The 17466-nt window shown below is 36.5% G+C and overlaps 2 protein-coding genes across 2 annotated transcripts; both read right to left on the bottom strand.

Moving 5' to 3' along the window:
- Nucleotides 1-227: 227 nt before the first annotated feature.
- Nucleotides 228-10344, bottom strand: LOC119981374 (ubiquitin carboxyl-terminal hydrolase MINDY-1-like). Its single transcript, XM_038824465.1, has 12 exons — nucleotides 10085-10344; nucleotides 8622-8740; nucleotides 8431-8537; nucleotides 8242-8329; nucleotides 5259-6321; nucleotides 5073-5127; nucleotides 4908-4989; nucleotides 4663-4743; nucleotides 4117-4221; nucleotides 3973-4022; nucleotides 3312-3429; nucleotides 228-673 (listed from the first exon to the last, which is right to left on the bottom strand). Exons 1-12 carry the CDS (start codon nucleotides 10263-10265, stop codon nucleotides 590-592), a joined length of 2133 nt encoding a protein of 710 aa, XP_038680393.1. The 5' UTR covers nucleotides 10266-10344; the 3' UTR covers nucleotides 228-589.
- A 1533-nt stretch (nucleotides 10345-11877) lies between these two features.
- LOC119980538 (protein FIZZY-RELATED 2-like) lies at nucleotides 11878-17461 on the bottom strand. The gene is made up of 10 exons (XM_038823272.1): nucleotides 16830-17461; nucleotides 16609-16731; nucleotides 16404-16508; nucleotides 14287-14466; nucleotides 13947-14009; nucleotides 13635-13829; nucleotides 13039-13140; nucleotides 12896-12958; nucleotides 12716-12784; nucleotides 11878-12338 (listed from the first exon to the last, which is right to left on the bottom strand). Exons 1-10 carry the CDS (start codon nucleotides 17331-17333, stop codon nucleotides 12285-12287), a joined length of 1458 nt encoding a protein of 485 aa, XP_038679200.1. The 5' UTR covers nucleotides 17334-17461; the 3' UTR covers nucleotides 11878-12284.
- Nucleotides 17462-17466: the final 5 nt, after the last annotated feature.

Raw genomic sequence — 17466 nt, 5'->3', positions numbered from 1 at the left:
ACTGGATTGTATTCATTTACCCAAAGGGTAAGAAAATTTGAAACCCTAAGGTATTCCAACCACCATAAAGAAAGATTACGGAGGAACTAAAAAAATACAAATAACTATCATCATCGGACACCTCCAGACAACACCCTGTAAGAAGTAAAGAGAACAAAAAGTAGCTCGTGCAGACAGATTGAGAGAGATGATACGTAAAAAAACCCAAAAAAGAAGCTGTTTTCAACTTATACACAATTCTCATTTTCTTTCTCTGGGAAAAAGGAAAAGAAAAGTAAAATGTTTCTCGAAGAACATACAAAACAGGATTCCTGTAGTGCCGGAGAGTTCGACAAATGGAGCTGCGGTGGACTTGAGAAAGGCAAATGTTTACATGAACAATATGAACAAAAAAACACAAAAATAAAAGATCTGCAGAGGCTAGTGCTATGGAAATTTATACTTCCATTTTTACCAGCCAAAGACTTCAATCAACATAAATATACATTTGCAAAGTTTATTAATGTCCTGGGATACAATGGGGATGGCTAAAGATGCAAACCATTTTACAGCACAAATTCCCCAATCCCCCTACCTGCAGATGCAGCATTCACATCACAATACACTTGTCTTTTGCCTTGCTATCCGGCTTGGGGGATGAAGATGAGCTCCGACCAGTACTGCTTCTTGGTGCCTGCAAAAAGTTCCTTTGTCAAAGTCTAAATCTATTGCTTGCCAGTAGTTATACAGGAGAAAACTAAAGCACCTGGTCTGCCAGAGCTGTTGCTGCAAGAATGAATTAATGAAGACAAAATCTTACATTGTAAAAAATACCAACACAAGCAAGATACGGAAAATTTCTGCATTATTATCAAAGTGCAGGTACTGCCGTAGCATTCTTTAAAGATCCATTTGTGCATAACATATCTCCAAATTTCTTTTATCCAATGCTTTAGCACATAAAATCTGGAAGTCTATCACCAAAGACCATATAGCTATGCAATTTTATGGCTTTTTAAATGTAGATGAGTGGAGGAAAAATGTCAAACTAACATCTTACACGAACTAAGGAGTTATGAAGGGGTACAAAAGTCAATTACGGAAAGCTCATCAAGCTACAAAACGAAACCTTGTGAAGAAGACTGATATTGGAAGCGATGGTTCTAAATTATCAATGTCGTTCGGTATTATATCAAAATGATCCATAATGGAAGCTAAGCTTTTATTAAGGTGATTTATGAAACATTAGGGAGAAAATAAAAGGACCTCCATTTGGAAACGAAAATTAAACACAGGATGTTGTGGATTTTTTAGAAGGAAATACATCTAACTATCAATATTAAGAGGTACAAGTATATGAGAGAAGCTGTGACCAATGTAAGAACATGTGGAAATCTGAAAAACATTTTCCACTACGATTTATTTACGTAAGGATTGGCTTTAAGAACTCTCTTAAAGCCAAGAATGTACACGAGTATGGCAAAGAAGGTATGTATGAAAGTCAAAATTAACAAACGTAGGAGAGAAGACGCGCTTAAAACAGTAAGGCTACTAAAGAGTGAGAGTATTAAGTATATTGGCTGATAAGAATACTGAAGAAGAGTATGTATCTCATAGAATTAGAGCTACTTGAAATCTAGCTATAGTATATGATGGTAGTTATCTTTAAGCGAAAAGGTAAATTCTAAACATCATCAATTCTTCCAGCATGTTTTATGGTACTGAATGTTGGCTGATAGGGAACAAAATACATGACAAATAAATGCAGAAAATGATGTTTATCTCTGAATGTGAGGCAACAAAAAGGAAATATATGATATGAAACCAAAGATGCATGATCTGAGGAGAGGTAGCGAAAGTGAATAACCCATATAGGATGGTATACCCATATAGGTGAAATTCAGAAAGAGTCTTACTTTCTTAAAAACTTGGAAACACGGAATTCCTATTTCCAACTTTTCTTAAGAGAAACATAGAAGCACTGGGGCCCTCTCGCGCTCAACATCACCTACTTTGACTTTGACTTGGGTATCAGGTTTAGGTTTTCTCTTCTCTTCGACTTCATCTTTCTTAACCTTCTTTGATCAAGCGAGAATCATCTTCAGTATAGGTCTTTGTCATCCCCTGCTCTGCTCTCTTCCTCTCTTTATTACCCCACAATCCTCTCTCTCCTCCCTTCTCTTTTCCTTGGTTTAAACTTTATACAAAGAATCAGCTCCATACATTTTCGGTAGCTCAGTCTATATATTGTCCTCGAAAAGAAATCAAAATCAGCCATTTGATCTGCGTAGTCACTTTCCACTATAAAGAAGAAACCCACGTCTTACTTGCCATAAACACAAAAACCGCCGGATAGAACAGTACAACCAAATCATCAACCACTACTCAATATACTGATCGAGTCAGAAGATCTAATACAACACTCTACATCAGATAGAAGAGTACAACCAAATCATCAACCATGGCTCGATATGCATATCAAGTCACAAGATCTAATCCAACACACACACCTTGGGGAATGCAACTCCGAAGAGTACTGCCCATTTGACCTACTGCTACTTGACCCAATTGAGTTTGATGATCCTTGGTCAAACCATTTGGGCTAACATGGCACATCTTGTACTTAACTCAAGCACATAGTTGGATTCTTTGCTTATCTATGGACACATGTATCAGCTCTTTTACGCACATATATTCATTCCTCTGGTCAGTTGATTCTTCGAAAAAGCGACGAAGATTTCTGACTTTTTAAGAACAAAAATATTTAGCTACATGCATAATGCATCATGCCGAAAATTTTACCAAACTACAAACAGTTTTGGAAGGAAGTAGTTAAAATTAGTATAGATGCCAAAGGCATCATCAATACGTAGCTTTAGATTGAAATAATGGTGAACGAGATTTCAGAACAGTTCTCATCATGGATTAATGTATTCAATGATAAAATTTGAGACTAAGTTTTGTATGTTTCAAGGAAAATCACACAAGATCTCTCAAATCTTGAAATTGGTCAACAGGTATGTAAAAGTCAGAATGTCAAGGCCCCTAGTCTATTTCTTTGATATCAGCATTGGCATTCCAAACCAATATCTTTGATAAATTCCACAAAATGTAAAAGGTATATGCTAAATTGGTAACTAAAAGTTCAATGCCAATCAAATAACTGTGATAAATTCCACAAATATAGAAGGCAGATGTTAAATTGGTAGCTAGAAGTTCTAGAACAAGTGACATACAAAAATTATTTAAATGTCCACTAAAAGACCATGGACACAAGACCACATGGTTCAAAATTTTCAGATGGAGGTGAAAGAATAAAACAGATAGCCTACCTGGGGGCCGATGATAAGTCTTGAACTATCACTAATGCTTTGTTGCTGCAAATTCTGCTGTTGTGGCTGTTGCTCAAACTCTTGCTGTTGCAGAGCTATTGCCAGCTGCAGATCAGAACTGCCACGGCAAATTATGCACTATTAAGTAAAAAGTTTATCTAAGGCGATGAATTGCCAATTTTCCTAATAATTCCCTTAAATGAATTACAAGAGCTTTGTACATAATATCTATAATTTTTTTCTTTCTTCTTTTGATAAATGAGAGGATATTTATTTTTAATAACAATCACCGTCCATATTATTCCAAAAAAAATAAGATCATCTTCCAGAAAAGAAAAAAGAGGAACTTTCAACAAGTAAATTTATTTGCACTGTTTTCCTCATCCTAACACTAATTGCATTTGCAAGAACAGATTATATCATGAGAAAATGCCAAAAAACCAAAAGAATTTGGGCAGGAGTGAAAGAACCAAAAGGTTGAAAGTAAGTCTAGACTTTCACAATAGTGGAATTAATCTGAAATAACATATTGCTGATATTAGAGGTCCTCAACAAAATCAACTATTAGTATCTAGACAGTCTTCTACCTCTTTCTTCTTAGATAAATAATTACTGCATTTAGCATCTAATAATCATTCAAAAATGAAGTTGGAATATTTACTTTATGTCCAAACCCGCATGTGCTGCACTATCTACAGAGGCAAGATAGTCCTGAAGCATGCAAAATGAAGATCAGTTTCACAAAAGACAAATAATGAGAAAGTCTAAATATATTTAAAAATGAATGTGGATACTGGATACATACAGCGGTACTGGCCATAGCATTTCGTTCATCCCAGGTATCATTTCCACGATTGTCCACCTTGAATTCCTTAAAGTTACTCATCATGAACAAAGTGTCCCCATTGACCTGGAAAGCACAAGAAACAAAAAAGTTAATATATCATACTTCAAGAAATAACATATTCAAGAAGTAGAAAAAGAAAGCATAAAAAAAAAAAAACAGCATTCAATTATTTGCTTACATAAAGCAAAAACATAAGTATCTGGAAAACACCAAAAAAATCTCTTCAGGAAGAACGAAATCAATTGCTTTAGGAAGCATATATTCTACAATTTTCTTATCCAAATATTCTATCAATAAATCTCAGCAATTGACCAACTACTTTCTTTACACAAACGGTAGTGTAGAAACATTGAAAAGAACAAAACCAAAAAAGTTCAACTTCCAGAATACAAATGCATACATTCCATTCTAATTTAAACTCATAACTAAATTAGTAAGAGAGTCTCACATATAAAGCCTATTTTACAGCCCCTGGCATAGAATAACAGTAAAGGAAACGCGTACCTCATTTAGCTTTTCCCATACCAAATCAGGCTGATTTATGTATCCTTGGTCAGTGGCTAAGAGATATAGTTCACCTTCATACTGCAAATCGAATGGCAATTAGTACATACAGGAAATTCCAGAGATGAAGACTCAAGCTCAAAAAATTGAACAACATGTCCTTTGAATCCTTCAGCTAATGTATAGCTGATAAGTGGCAAAATAAATAACTAGATGGTTGGTATGCATTTCGGCTTGTTGCTGACCTTAAACATGGTACTGAAGTGATTGTTGCGGAAGAAAACACAGAGTTCACGTTCTTTGAGACCATCTTGCAAGCAGAAAAGCCTGCAGAGGGAAAAAATAAACTACAGAAGCAGCAACAAATAATTCCAGAAGTAATACGTACATCCAGAGATGAGTCAACATACCCATAAAAGGTCAATTGACTAGCATTGTTCCTAAGAAAGTTCCTTATAAGCTCTCCTGAATTAACAAATATGTAGTTAAAAATTTAGCTCAAGCAACTTTAGAAACATAACTACAAAATATGACTGATAAACACACAATCTACAGAAGATAGTGGTCCCACTTCTGCATCATTAAGCAACACTTACCTTGTTGTGTAGTGATTTCATCCTTAGATATCACTCTCGAGGCAGCCAAAGTGCTTTCATCAGCTTGTTCCGCAAGAACCACTTCACCTTCATAAACAGGTTCTCGGTCTTCATAAACTGCAGCTGCTGAATCCAATATGCATTCTTCTCCTTCATACATAGGTTCACTGTCACCAACACTTGAAGCAACAGTTTCAGATACATCTGTGCATGGTGTCCGGTCATTTGAGGAGTCTGAATCTGCATTTTGTGCAGATAAAGGAGATGCTTCTACTATGTCACACCCACTTGGGTAATCTGCCACTAGAACACTGGTTTTTCCAACCTTTTCACACCCCTGTGTAATCTCCATTGAGCTATCATCCACATGTGCAATATCTTTTCTGGGAAGGACCCCTTTCATTTGGAACACTTTCTCAGTACCACTATTCTCAACTACGTCATTAGAAGGGACAAATCCTATATGTTCTGCATCACTGGATACACCAAGTTCAATTAAATTCACTTGTGAAGGCGGAGATGCTCTTTCTTTGGACATAGCCTCAAAACATGCTGCATTCTTAATACCATTGCTTGAAATTGCGTGATTATCTGATATGAATGGGTCAGGCAGACAAAAGCTTTGATTTTCGCTGCCAACATGCTGCTCTGATGAATCTACAGAGTCTACAGGCATGAACTCCTTGGAACAAGTACTTTCTCCTGACCTGACAGACATGGTCCCTTCACTAGCATTGATCAAGACAGAATCAACATCTGAAGCAGGCGGTTCAGCCTCTGACAATTTCAAAGCTCTCTGAAGCTCTTCCTCTTCTTCGAGATCCCCTATCCTTGAACTTTTATGATCAGAAACAGAATGAGGAGATTCATCAAATGATCCGACGTTTGAAAGGCATGGAGAAGGAACTCCTAGAGTTGCAGTAGTTGCAGCAGCAAAATCAATGGAATCTTCTTCAGGATTATTGCTACATTTGCAGTCTGCATTTCGTGTTTCCAGGGCAACAAGCTCACCTGTAAGCTCATTATACGATTTTGACCCAATGGCATTTGTAGTTTCATAATCCTAGCAAGCACCAAAAGAAAATTAATTATCCAACTAGGACAACAATAAACTGGAGAGTTCCAATACTAGGTATATTAATTTTAATAGTAACAAATTGCAATAAATATAGAGATAAGTTGACTATTATACTCAGCAAGGTGTAACTACCGATGCTTCAACAGCAGATCTCTGGATTCCAATGTCAGAAGAGACAAGAATATTCAAGAAAGTAGCAAACTATAATACTAAAGCCCATTGCAAAGTTCCCAACAACCGGAAACTAGAGGTAAGCGTTAATTTCATTTTTTAGAAAAAGGAAAGCATAATAAAATGCCCACCAAGAGGAGGGCAAAAAAGGTGTATCTGGTCTTATGGGCATCCAGTCTTTAAACTGGCTGACAAGTTATCCTATGGATACACCTCAAAACAAAAATATGTGACAAGAGAATTAGATTAATCCCATGTTTCTGACTTAGCCAATGAGTCACTGATAAAAAAAAGTTACAGATTTTGTTTGCCAAACATCAGAGGAACTTCGACAAGGGATTGAGAAAAAATGGAAGGGTGCAGTAGATTCTACTAAAAAACTCCCAACAATCCCTGGCATGCCATTCAATTGTCTCTCCCTTCACCCATATGTATGCACTTAATATGCTAATTACTAGTCATATTCCCCCGCTAGGTACCAGTAGCGCTATTTTGTGGACTTGCTGAATTTATGTTGTTGTCTACTGTCTACACATAAAAAATACGATAATCTTCCATGCTGCAGATGACTAAAAGCTCAATGGACTTAAACATAGAGTATTAAAAGATGGACTTGATGAAATTACTATTCCTACAATCGGAAAAGCAAAGGAAAATAAACCTAAAAGAACCAACAACGATATACAATGACAGTGCATTATGGTAGCTTAAGTGCTAAACACTACATAGTTCACAAGAACCTTATAAAGTCAAAAACCACCAGCAATGGAACACACGCCAGGAGCTATGTAGGTCATGTCAGGTTTACTTCATCAAAATTCAAAATATCACATAGGTATCAAAAAAATATTTGCATTTAAAGGAGAAAAGAAATCAAAATAATGAATGACTCCTATAATTGTGCTGCCATTTCAACAATCAGGGAAACTTTACCAATTATCACAAACTTCACAGCTAATGATTAAATATTAACCATCTTTTGGATCTTCCCTAGCTTTGTAGTGAACGTAGTACAGTAAAAATTATCCTTCACTGATTTTACTTTAACTTTCATTTTTTCGCTAGATTGGCAAGTATAAGTGTATAACCACGCAACCACGTGGCATAGAAAAACAAAGTCTCACCCATCCTCATCATATTGGGAGAGTCTGAACGCCATTGGCCACAACTTACTATTATTAGAATTAGCAAGTCTATATTGTCCAAAACTTGATCAGAAGTTCACCCTAAAATTGAAGGAAAGTTAAGTGACAGTAAAATTCTTTGCAAGTAAAATTCTTTGCAAGGTTCAGAATTGTTTTGTCACGAGACTACTATCAAATTATTGTTTAGGTGAAAATATTAAAAGGTATATTCGACTCCATGTTCATCGATATTTTTCTTCAATTTTTTAATATTGATTTACAATTTACCATCCATCTTTTCACAGGCTCTATAAACTCTGTGATGGTTGGCTACCTTTTGAAACCATCTTGGATTATAGCGAAAGGCATGCCTACGGATGTTACCATTTCAAGAGAGGCCACTGTAGAAAAATTCTGGGTTTTTCCAAATTATGGCGAAGACCGGCCCTAAATCCTGTAAATTTCCATCCAACAATTTGTAGGATTTAGAGTTGCAGTCACCCAGATCAAGATTGATTGTAGAGCAACCTTGAATCTTATACATTGTCCTACATCATGAAGTCTTAATGATTATATTGAAACATATAATTGAAGAGCAGAAAGAGCCTACCTGCGGATCCACTATCCAACCATGATAAAGGGGAATGTCAAGTAGGTCAAATATGGCACACTCTCGCGTGAATTCAAAATCATCTACTCTGCAAGATTCATATGTACTTCAGTCAGATCAATAAGTGAATTTGCAACATTTGTTAACACAAAACAAACAAATGGAGAGAGAAAGAGAGAGAGATATAACTTCCTAAACTTTATATTTACATCAATCCCGGTAGCCAGTCGTGGAAGCAAATCAATCGCATCTGCAATATTCTGCTGTTGATTTTCAACATACCCAGCATCTTTATTCTACATAACAATAGAAACTAATCAATCCACTAAAAGGAGCAAAATAGTGAAATTTTACAGGTAACCAATTTGGAAAGTTATTACATGAACATCGCTATTGGAGTCAATTAATCGCTCTGCAACCAGAGAAAGCAACTTCTCCTGAGAAACTTCGGCTATATCAGGACTCAAATTCAAATTATTCCTCAGCAGAAGAACATTACCTGATCAAAACCCAAATTTCATCAAAACATAGCCCCTTCTCATTCCCAACTGATAATGACAAAAAAGGCCCACCAAGCATCAAGCTTTAAGAAATCTAGTGTAGTGTATACAATCCTAGACTAGCAACCAAACAAAACTTCAAATAACGTTGCAAGAGTCCATAATAACTATTAGCATAAATAGTTATACACACTCCAAATTATTTCTAAAATCTTAGACACATATTTCTGAGCAAGCAATGGACTAGGTAACTTCAATAAACAAAAGTATAGCAATACAAACACTTGCGGGCGGTTATTTTACGTTCTCCACAACATGAAACACATAAAATTATAAATGAAGAAGTCATCTATTTCCATGGCAGAATAAGACCTAATGGCTTACTTAGGATCTCAAAAACTGAAATGGTGCTTTACATATGGGTCAAAATGTTACAGTTCATTTATTTCTAATAACAATCAAAGAGATTTAAGAGATAATGTGACGAACATGGCAACAAATACATAATCCGGAGAAAAAAATACAGTCCGACCCACCATTTCAAATGTCAATAGTTTAAAACAGAAAAAAAAAAAAAAGGGATAGATGCTGGAAAAGTGATAATAAAAAAAAATTAATCAACATAACATAAGCTAAGAATACTGCAAGTAAAAAGTACAAGAAAGCTAAAAAAATCCAAGAATGAATGCTTATCCATGCTTAATCTAATTGTTTGGCTAAATATCTCCAAGGTTTGTGGGAAAAAAATTTAAAAATGTTATCATACTAACCAAAATCTTGATTTAATATATTGTAATCTAAGTCGGAAAGGAGTAATAATCCAAGTGTGAGGGTTATCCGTATGTACCACAGGGGATTATTTACAAAATTCAAAATAATGTAGTCTAAGATGATAGATTGTTCTCTTTTGACCAAAGAAAAATATTAAAGACGCTCAAAGGAAGAAAGGGGAAGAGGGAAAGGACTAAAAGACTTACTCACAAGCCATGTCTAAAAGAAACTCAAATTTTGGAATCCGCCCAACAGATGCTTATAAATTCGACTTATTATCACATCCTTAATAATAGGCATACCAAACCCTAGAAACAAACAAAAACATTGTGGATTGACAGCGTTTCAGTTCCAACAGCTTTATTACAATTGTAAAGCAATCGGCCTTGATCAACATAATTGAACTTCCAACAATTTCAAACCCTAGCAATGGATACAATATCCTAAAAATGATGTATAGTCAATTAATTTCTTTTCATTCCACCGCAATTTCCAATCATCCAAACAGGTAAACAACAAGAAAGCCAAAGCGAGCGAGCGAGTGAGAGAGAGAAAGGGAGGAGAATTGTTACAAATGGCGAGGAGAGGGCATGGTCCATTGTCGTTTTGGAGAACGATAGGAGTGGTGCGGCCGAGGAACTGTATCGTCTTCGTCTTGTGTATGCACTCCTTCACTCCTCCTTCCTCTTCTTGTTGTGGCGGTGGCGGTGGTTCTTGTCTCGGCTCTTCGCTCGTCGATGGGGAAGACGCCATTTCTAAACGACCCGAATCTCCGGAGGGAATCAGAGAGTAAATGGAAACAGAAAGAGAGAGTGTGGAGCCAATCAATAAAATATATTTTGAAATCGTCGTGCGTAAAGGAATCACATTAATCTAATTGTATTTGACTATTTGGACGGCAACAACAAAGTTCATTTTATTTTCTTATTTCAAAAAATATAAGAATTACTCATTAAAATCATTTTCGGACAATATTCACAAAACTAAAACATCTTAGTTATAAATTGACAAAAGGGAACTTTTCATCCCATAATTATTGATCGGGTTTCATTTTCGTCCCTTAACTTTTTTTCTCTCTTTTTCATTCCTAACTATGGAAAAGTACCCCGTTTGTCCCTCGAATAAATCCGACAACCAAAAAAATCCAACGTGACATCTAATTGTTCGTCAAATCAGATTTCTCCGATGTCCCACATAGATGTCACGTAAACATTTTTCAACCACAATCTCACTTGAATGATGAAAATTGTACTTTTCGATAATTGAGACACGAAAATGAAACTCACTCTCATAATTGTGAGACAAAAAGTACTTTTTGCCTTTATAAATCTATGAAACTACCTTTTTCTATTGAAGTCTACATTGATTAAACATTTTAAAATCCTGTCCTGTGTTGGCAAATAACAGTAGATTTCTGTTGAGATATATAATATGGACTTTCTATAGAATTAAAGTGAAAATTGTAAGAGATGGAGAAAACATTTTGCTGATTTGCTAGCTTTCCTTTCCTCTCCTCTCCTCTCCTCTCTACTTCATCACAACGCCTGCCAGTGATTGTTGTGAGTCCAGTCACTTACAAGCCTCAATTAATGATAAAAAAAGAAGAAGCTATATTCCTCATCTCCCCTCAAATTTGGGTGGCAGGGGTCTGCTGTAGTTTTTACTACAGTAGACCCCACTGTAGATGTTTTGGATGACAAAATTTTTTTATTTTATTTTGAAAAAATTATAAACGTGTAGTTTATGATCTAACGAACCCAACGATATATTTTTTGTTTGAAACAAAAATCAAATTCATCTTGATCCAGACACCGAATGTTTTGAGTTTATATCCGACGGTCTAAAATTGTTAAGCATTTTTCATGTAGCATATGATTTTTGTTTTGAACAAAAAATATATCGTTGGATTCGTTAGACCATAAACTACACATCTATAATTTTTTCAAAATAAAATAAAAAAAATTTTCTCTTAAATTACTATTACAGCGGGGCTTGCTGTAATTTTATTACAACAGAGCCCTGACACCCCTCAAATTTTAGGCTCAAACATGGTCTGTGGGCGTTCCAACCATTGGACTCGGGCTCGGCAAGTATAAGATTTTGATTTGCTCTTCCAGCCAATTACGAAAAAGATACTCATCCCAACAGTTGCTATCCAAATTGTTGAAGTGTATGAATCAAAATTTAAAGTGTACGTGATGGACTTCACATGCACTTTGTCCTTTCTGTGATCCTAGTTGCTAGGACGACTAGCACTTCTGGTAAGGTTGTACCTAGTGTCTCATGCGCCTCTGATTAGGGGAAAATACAGGTAAGAGAACTAACTATCATGAGAAATTGATTATAAGGAGAAGAAAGATCACAGGACAACCATACATGAGACATATTTAATTACACAAATCCTCTTCACATAATTAGGAAATCTTGCTACAAAATACTCACTCAAAAATATACAACTCGGAGAAGCAGTTGTGAAATAATTGACTTCTCCTCCTTATATACATTTACAAGGGTAAATGTAAATTAAAAAAACAAAGGAATGAATTAAGTTATCAATTTGTACCTCCACTCCTGTACCGCATTTGATAGTTCTGCAGATTTTCAGGCCGGGGCTTGTTGAAGATCATGAGCTCTTTACCCATGGTAATCCGATGCTTGAAAGAACAGTAACCTTCTTCACTGCATGGGATTAGGGAAGGGTGCATGATCAACTTTCACTTGCACTGAGGTAGTGCTAAAAGCTGGAAGGATGCAGCCGGAGGCTTTCAGGAGTCACCGGATTGTAGTTCTCCCCAGGGAAGATGCACCAATTTCACTGTCTGTGTTCTGCAATGTCAACGTCCACAATGAGTCAACTCTGATTAAATGAAGGCCAGAAAGGAGAGAAAATACATAGACATGTGCAAATCAGCACACAAATGATCACATTTGATTTGGGCTAGACATGGTGATGTACCAGTAGAAACAACCTAAGCACCTAACTAGGCAAAATAAGTGAATCATTCATTACTTTAAAAGAAGAGCTAGACTATGCTTTGCTATTTCCAGCAGAATTAGAGACGGCCAGCACTGAGACAAGCAAGGAACTCACTCAAGATCACTGGGATGATTATTGCAATATGGACCAAACCAGCTATATCACGGTGAAACAAACCAGTAAAGGTTGTCAGTTATTAGCTTTTCACCATAAACAAATTGCTTACCGGAGACTTTGGGGAAGGGAATACATTCCAAAATCTAAGTGTTTCGTCTCCTGCTCCTGTTACAATAGTCTGAAACAAATAATAAAACATTAATTCAAGAGGAAAAAAGCATATGTTGAACAAGAGTTGTCAAGTTAAGGAGGGTAAAATGACGATTTGTATAAATGGTAGATAAAACACCTGTCCATCTGGTGAGATAGCCAGATAAAGCACTCTATATGTATGGCCTGTAAGGGTTGCCAGCTGCATTAACACAAAAGATCCAAGTAAGAAAAGATATTGAAAAGATAGACACCCAGTCACAACAAAAATGACTTCTGTACCTTTGACATTGAAGGGTATCTCCAAACAATAATCTGATTCTGTGAGTATCCATGGGTGCTCACAAGTTCATTGACATTCTTTGACCAGACAAGATTGCAAACCTGGCGCATGAAAAGCTGACATCAGTAAAACTTTTTTTGCGAACTTTTAATACATCTGGGTTTTTTCATTAGGTGATATTTAGTGCTTCTATTCTATATGAAACATCACCATGAGAAAATGTTTTAGCAAGACGTTGAGAATACACAAATATTTTACAATTATGCACGTGAACAGAACTTGTAAAGTCAAAAAACAGATGGCAGAACAGGGGAGCCAACTTATTTCTAACTTCTGGTTTAGCAGGTGATGAAGGCTCAACTAGAAATATCTTACAGAATCACAACTTTATTGAAAACACCATCAATCGTAAGATATGCAATACCAACAATATCCTATTTTCCCACAAACCACCTACAGAATTATAATGTCTCCAACTTCTTCCATCTCCTTCAAAGAGTGAAAAAGCGAATATGGTTCTCATACTCTTAGAACATATGACAGAATGGATGTGCTCATAAATAAAGTAAAAGGAATAAACCAGAAAAAAGATCACCTGACTACCAGTGTCCATGCAACTCAGGTGCGTGTTAGTGGTTGTATTCCAGAAATGAATACACCTGTCTGCGGTGCCTCCCCCTGATGCAAGAAGTCCATGAAGGTGGGGCGACCATGCAATTGCTTTTACTGCTGCCGTGTGCTCACAGTATTTCAACAGAGGCTGAGTTGAATGTTGATTCCAAACAAAAAGCTACACCAGCAATACAGATACCATCATTTGTCAGTACAGGAATGAACAAATTACAGCAGAACAAACTAAAGTAGCAGGCGAACAACAGGTACAAAAGGAAAATATTGAATTTCATACTCTGTTATCGTTCCCGCCTGATGCTAACTCACGGTTATCGTAAGACCACTTCAACCCACATACCTAGATCACAATCCATAAATGATTAAGCTCAGAACAGTTAAAAAAATGTTTGCCGGTTAAACAAAAAGTAATGAATAATGGCAAAACACCACAGGCAATGGGCAAATCAGAAAATAACAACTATCTTATTTCCATTTGCGTTGTGTAATAAAACCCCACTTTTTGCAAAAATAGGAAAATGCCGATTAAACAAACAAAAGACCACTTCAAAATTAAATATTGAAAAAACTGATTTTGAGAAACCCAGCTGACCGGAAAATATTTACAAGTGTCCAACCTCTGATTTGTGCCCAGAGAGTTTACTGACAAAATCATCCTGCGTACGTATGTCTCTTTGAAGAATGCTTCTGTCTCGGCTTCCGGAAGACAACAGATTGGAACTCCAGGCCAAGGCACCAACCCTTGATCGGTGCCCCTCCATTGTTCTTACTCTTTTACAGCGTGATGCGTCCCATATCTACGAGGAAATAATCAGGAAGCATAAGCAAATTAATAATAGGAAGGACAGAAACAATGCATATAACCATTTAACAACACAGCAGGGAAAATTGAACTCAAATTAGCATGGAATGAGGGGTCAAAAATTAACACACAAAAAAATCATTTCTGATCTAGAAGCTTGGCACCTTTCAAAAGAACAGGAAAACCATTAATTGGATGGTTATAAAGTGGCCAAATCAAATTAATTTACTCTTTTAGAAAAAATTACAATTGACTGAAAAATAAAAATACACGTGTAAGATAACTTCAATGATTAAATGAAATTTGTGTAAAAAGTAAAACACCTTAATTTCCATTAACTGTATTACTGGAATGTGCATGAAATTGCAGCCTAAACGTTATATCAGAATTCTATATCAAACAATGATATTACATCACTTGATCTTCCTCAGAGTGCATGTAATTAGTCCCTAAAAACCAAAACATCAAAGAAATGCAAACAAGTCACCCCAGACATTGATTTGCATCTTTAAAGAACTGTTCAATTGTATGGATGCCATAAATGGATATCAACCCTAAAATCATTTGGATGACTACATAGCATTTGTTGAGGATAAATGGGGTAATTAGTTGCATTTAGCTACAGCAAGATCAAAAGAAAAACTATCTAGATGGTTCCTATGGCTACAATGTGGGTGATATGGAAATGAAAGGAACAATGGAATCTTCAGCAATAGGGAGGGCTCAGTAAATGTTATAAATTCATTATATTTCAGTACACTCAAACTGTGATGTTCTGGCAATTGTAATTAATTTTCTGGAGGCCATCTCTCTAGCCTCATTGTAATTCCTCCAGTACATCTTCTTTTTGGAGCTTAATAAATACCCTTTTCGCATTCAATACAAATGGAGATCAATTGCTACCTTATGTTGCCTTCAATAATGCCACCAAGTGTCTACCGATGAAAGTAAATTTAAGCAACCAAATTAATTATAAGCATCCGGAAAGCCATTTAAACCAGTAGTATTTAATTATCATTCTTATCTTCTGGATTTGAATATCATGAAAATCCTAAATGAAGCATGTAGTAAGATTCTCCTAAAGGCGCAATGTGCTGCAAAATATTTTCACAAAATCATGCATACTCCTTTCCATTAGCTATCGAGTATCCAGACAATAGCAATTAGCAATTAATAAATTCCAGGAGAGTCCAAAAGGTGCAATGCACCACATATCTAACTGCAACCAAACCAGCTTAAGTCCAAAATGACAGAATTGTATAAAGATGAATCACAAGGGCATGCTACATTGACCCCGTAGTAAAGATGTCATTCATATCTAAAACACCTATTTAGTTGCCCATAGATACCTTGCTTGGAAGAAAATTGTACCCCAACTCAAACATGTGGGTTGGAAAGAAATCTAATGCATCTATGAAGCAAAATCCAATATATTAAAAACTAGTTCTACAGAAGGATTATAACGCTCTAGATAAGCCCATATGGGAATATTAATGTGAGAGCAACAAGCACAAACAAATACCATGTTCTTGTCAAACTAAAGCCTGGCAATAAAATTCAGGTACCCTAGCATGAGCATGCTCAGAGCTAAGAGAGAGATTAGGAAAACCTTGAGCGTGAGTTAGGTGTTGATGATTGCAAACCTAACTGTTTACAAATATTTCAATGGCTTAACTTTGTTTTCAAACAAAGTTTTTTAAGTTAAAATTTTTCACTTGATTTTCAGATCAGTCAAAGTGGAAGTTATAGTTTGCCTAGTTTCAAATCCATCACTTCTACCTACTTCTCCTATGAGTATTACAATGAGCATCAAGTGTATAGTCCAAATTAAACTATACTAAAAGTAGAAAACAACAAAAATACTACAGCTGAAAATACAGAAAAAATTTACCACATGCACATAAAATATGGGAACAAAAAATCATCTACAACCTGAACTTTTCCATTGTTAGTTCCTATAGCAACATGCGTTCCGCGTTGAGCCCAACCCACTGAACACACACTATCATCGATTCCTAAGTCACACAGCTTTGTCACCTGCAATATTTAAAAACCAATGTTCAATCAGAAAAGACAAACAAAATTCAATGCCAATCAATGCACAAACAAAAGAAGGCAGACGATTCCAACAACTTACCTTACTACTGCAAGCATTCCACAAATACACACAATTCCCCAGCCCCACTGCCAACACATTATGTGAGGACCAGTCTACTAGATTTAAATAGAAATCATCTTGTAAAGCAGGAGCATCCAATACCTACATTCCAACAGGCAAGCAATAAAAGAAATTAAAACAAAAATCACATTACCACATAAACAAATTGAACCCACAATAACCGAGAACCAAGACCAAACCTTGTAAGGTGATCTAGGGACCTTCCTTGGAGCCTTAACAGGGCAATGGATGACCCCGGGCCCAACATCCTCGTTGAACACAAACGGAGAAAGTGAATGCAAGGACCGTCTCGTCTCAGTTTTGTACCTGAAGATATTGCGCCTCACAGACAACAAGGAGTTGTCCTTACGGTACGGCGTATCAGGGCCAAATAGTGCATCTCGGAGGGCTGCCGCATAAGCACTGGAGGAGGCATCATCCTTGCCCTCGCCCCCAGATTGCGGAGGCGGCTGCGGGGACGGTGATATATTAAATAGGGCAAAATTAGAGCCTGATCTACTAGGAATAAACCTATCAGAGTAAATTGAGCGGGACGGGGACACATGGTGGTTGGCATTGATCATGCGTTGGACGTGGCGGGAAGGTGTTAGGGTTTCGAGAGCGAGAATGTCTGACGACGGAGTGGGAAGCTGAGAAGAGTCAGCTGATTGGCCGATCACTGGAGAAAGGACGGGATCGCCCATAGTGTGGAATACTGGAATCAGAGAAAACGTAGAGAAGGAACAAAGCGGAGGTTGAGGAAGAAGGGTTGGGAATTAGGATTCGGTGTCTGCGGGTTCGGGTAAGAATGAATTTAGATGATTTTTTGATAATGGC

This window comes from Tripterygium wilfordii, chromosome 16 (assembly GCF_013401445.1).
Source record: "Tripterygium wilfordii isolate XIE 37 chromosome 16, ASM1340144v1, whole genome shotgun sequence".
Lineage (NCBI taxonomy): Eukaryota > Viridiplantae > Streptophyta > Magnoliopsida > Celastrales > Celastraceae > Tripterygium > Tripterygium wilfordii.
This window is presented reverse-complemented; position numbering and strand designations above follow the sequence as displayed.